The sequence below is a fragment of the Alosa pseudoharengus genome, unplaced genomic scaffold (assembly GCF_046254945.1).
Source record: "Alosa pseudoharengus isolate Yale_2024_CS ecotype anadromous, Long Island Sound unplaced genomic scaffold, YU_APseudo_1.1 YU_APseudo_1.1_scf_7, whole genome shotgun sequence".
Lineage (NCBI taxonomy): Eukaryota > Metazoa > Chordata > Actinopteri > Clupeiformes > Clupeidae > Alosa > Alosa pseudoharengus.
This window is the reverse complement of record NW_027468859.1, coordinates 2,487,100-2,489,599: the sequence shown is the minus strand read 5'-3', so window position 1 is coordinate 2,489,599 and position 2,500 is coordinate 2,487,100. Positions and strand designations below refer to the sequence as shown.

Genomic DNA, 2,500 nt, shown 5'->3' with positions numbered 1-2,500 from the left:
GATATACAGTGGAACTGGACATGAGCTTGATGAAGGCAACAATGCAATTACCATTACAATGGAATGTTAACACCAAGTTGTTCAAATGTAATCTGTTCAAAGACGTGTGTGTGTGTACCTCAGTAAATATGGAAGGCAATAATGTAGGGGTGTGTCAGACTGTGATTGACAGCTGTCAGGCCAGGGCGACGAGAGAGAGAGAGAGAGAGAGAGAGAGAGAGAGAGAGAGAGAGAGAGAGAGAGAGAGAGAGAGAGAGAGAGAGAGAGAGAGAGAGAGAGAGAGAGAGAGAGAGAGAGAGAGAGAGAGAGAGAGAGAGGAGAGAGAGAGAGAGAGAGAGAGAGAGAGAGAGAGAGAGAGAGAGAGAGAGAGAGAGAGAGAGAGAGAGAGAGAGAGAGTGTGTGTGTGTGTGTGTGAGGGCTGAGTGTGTAAGAGGAAGAGGATGGATAGACTAAGATGAAGGGAGCAGGATAAGGGGAAGAGGAGAGGAAATGGAAACACACACAGCTCTGGCTCTGCTCTATGGTGCTAATAGATGGTTTTGGGTCTGTGTGACATCACGCCTCATTAGTGGTAACCACAGCTGGCTTTAACACAGGGAAAGGTCAAGCTGTCTCATGTGTGGACACACACACACACATGCACAAACACACACTTGCATACATACATACACACACACACACACACACAGCCACTTACATACACACACACACACACATGAACTCCTATTTTGCAGTGTGTTGAGTTGTTTGTGTGTGTGTGTGCGCGGGCGTCTGTGTGTGTGTGTGTGGTCAGGGAGTAATAAATAAATCACAATATGAGCCCCCCCCACACACACACACACACACACTCACACACTCAGACCCTCATAAAACAGCAGTAAATAGTAGTGTTTAAGTATTCATCAGCTCACAGGAAGGCGGACGCTACACCGGTTCCAAAGCACTCAGCCTCAACGCGGAACAGAGAACCAAGAACCGAGTTTAATGGATATGCCCAAAATGGCTCCTAAAGAACAGAGAACCAAGAACCGAGTTTAATGGATATGCCCAAAATGGCTCCTAAAGAACCCCAAGTGAACCCAGAGGATGTTTGAGCTAAAGGATGCCTTAATCAATCAGTGATCAACGTCGATTATGTTTGAGCTAAAGGATGCCTTAATCAATCAGTGATCAACGTCGATTATGTTTGAGCTAAAGGATGCCTTAATCAATCAGTGATCAACGTCGATTATGTTTGAGCTAAAGGATGCCTTAATCAATCAGTGATCAACGTCGATTATGTTTGAGCTAAAGCAGTGTTTCTCCATGGACCGCTGCTGTATCCCAAGTGGTCTGCGAGATATGGTCAAATATACCGGTAATGTAGATGAGATATGGTCAAATATACCGGTAATGTAGATGAGATATGGTCAAATAAACCGGTAATGTAGATGAGATATGGTCAAATAAACCGGTAATGTAGATGAGCTGTTTGCAATACTGATCCAACTTGTATGTCAAGTAAGTCAAGTAAGCTATGCCAGTTTATATTATATGAATCCTGAATAAGCAATAAGCACAATAAGCAAGGTGGTCAGTGAGGCCTGTCGTGTAATACACTGTTGAAGTAGGTCTAGCTAGGTGGTCCGTGAGGGTTTTTTTATTGGTTAAGTGGTCCTTGGTCTGAAAAGGTTTGAGAAACACTGAGCTAAAGGATTCCTTAATCAATTAGTAATCAATGTTACCGTATTTTCTGGATTATAAGTTGGGGAAAAAACATATATAAGTCTCACTGGACTACTAAACGTAAGTCGCATTTATTTCGAAATTTATTTCACAAAATCCAAGACCAAGACCAGACATAAACTGGCAAGTTATTCAACTACACAATAGCACACAGAGCAAGAGGCTGAATAGGTGCCCGAATGTTAACGCAACACAGTTATTCAGCTACACTATTTAGCCAGCTTGATGTTGGTTAGCTTGGTGACAAGGAAATTAAAATGTCAGTTCCTGGTTGCACAATTTGTTGTGATGATGTCTCCTTTCTGCCAGATGTGGAATATTAACAATGACTAGATGTTTGTTTGCTAAATGCTAGTGATTAGCGACTTTAGTTACTTTAGTATTAGCGAGGGTTCTAGACGTGTTCTAGTGCATTAGTTACTTTGGTATTAGCGAGAGTTCTAGATGTGTTCTAGTGCATTTAGTTACTTTAGTATTAGCGAGGGTTCTAGACATGTTCTAGTGCATTAGTTACTTTAGTATTAGCGAGGGTTCTAGAGGGACCCTGTGGAACAGATGTGTTCTAGTGGGGTACTCATTTCTCTTTTCCTCTCTCTCTCTCTCCCTCTCTCTCTCTCTCCCTCTTTCTCTCTCTCTCTCTCTCTCTCTCTCTCTCTCTCTCACTCCTCTCCTTCTCTCCCCCTCTCTCTCTCTCCCTCTCTCTCTCTGTGCAGTCGCTCCCCTTCCCCTATGCAGGCTGAGAAGGAGAGGGAGAGTCCAGTGGAGTTGACCGAGC

At 43.5% G+C, this 2,500-nt stretch overlaps 1 protein-coding gene across 1 annotated transcript in view; it reads left to right on the top strand.

Moving 5' to 3' along the window:
• LOC143109353 (protein EFR3 homolog B) overlaps positions 1 to 2,500 on the top strand; it is a 29,581-nt gene that overhangs the window by 3,391 nt on the left and 23,690 nt on the right. The window contains exon 4 of the mRNA XM_076272065.1: positions 2,439 to 2,500. This exon is cut by the window's right edge and continues 70 nt beyond it. Within this exon, the coding sequence (XP_076128180.1) occupies positions 2,439 to 2,500 (62 nt within the window). The remainder of the gene's footprint in view (positions 1 to 2,438) is intronic.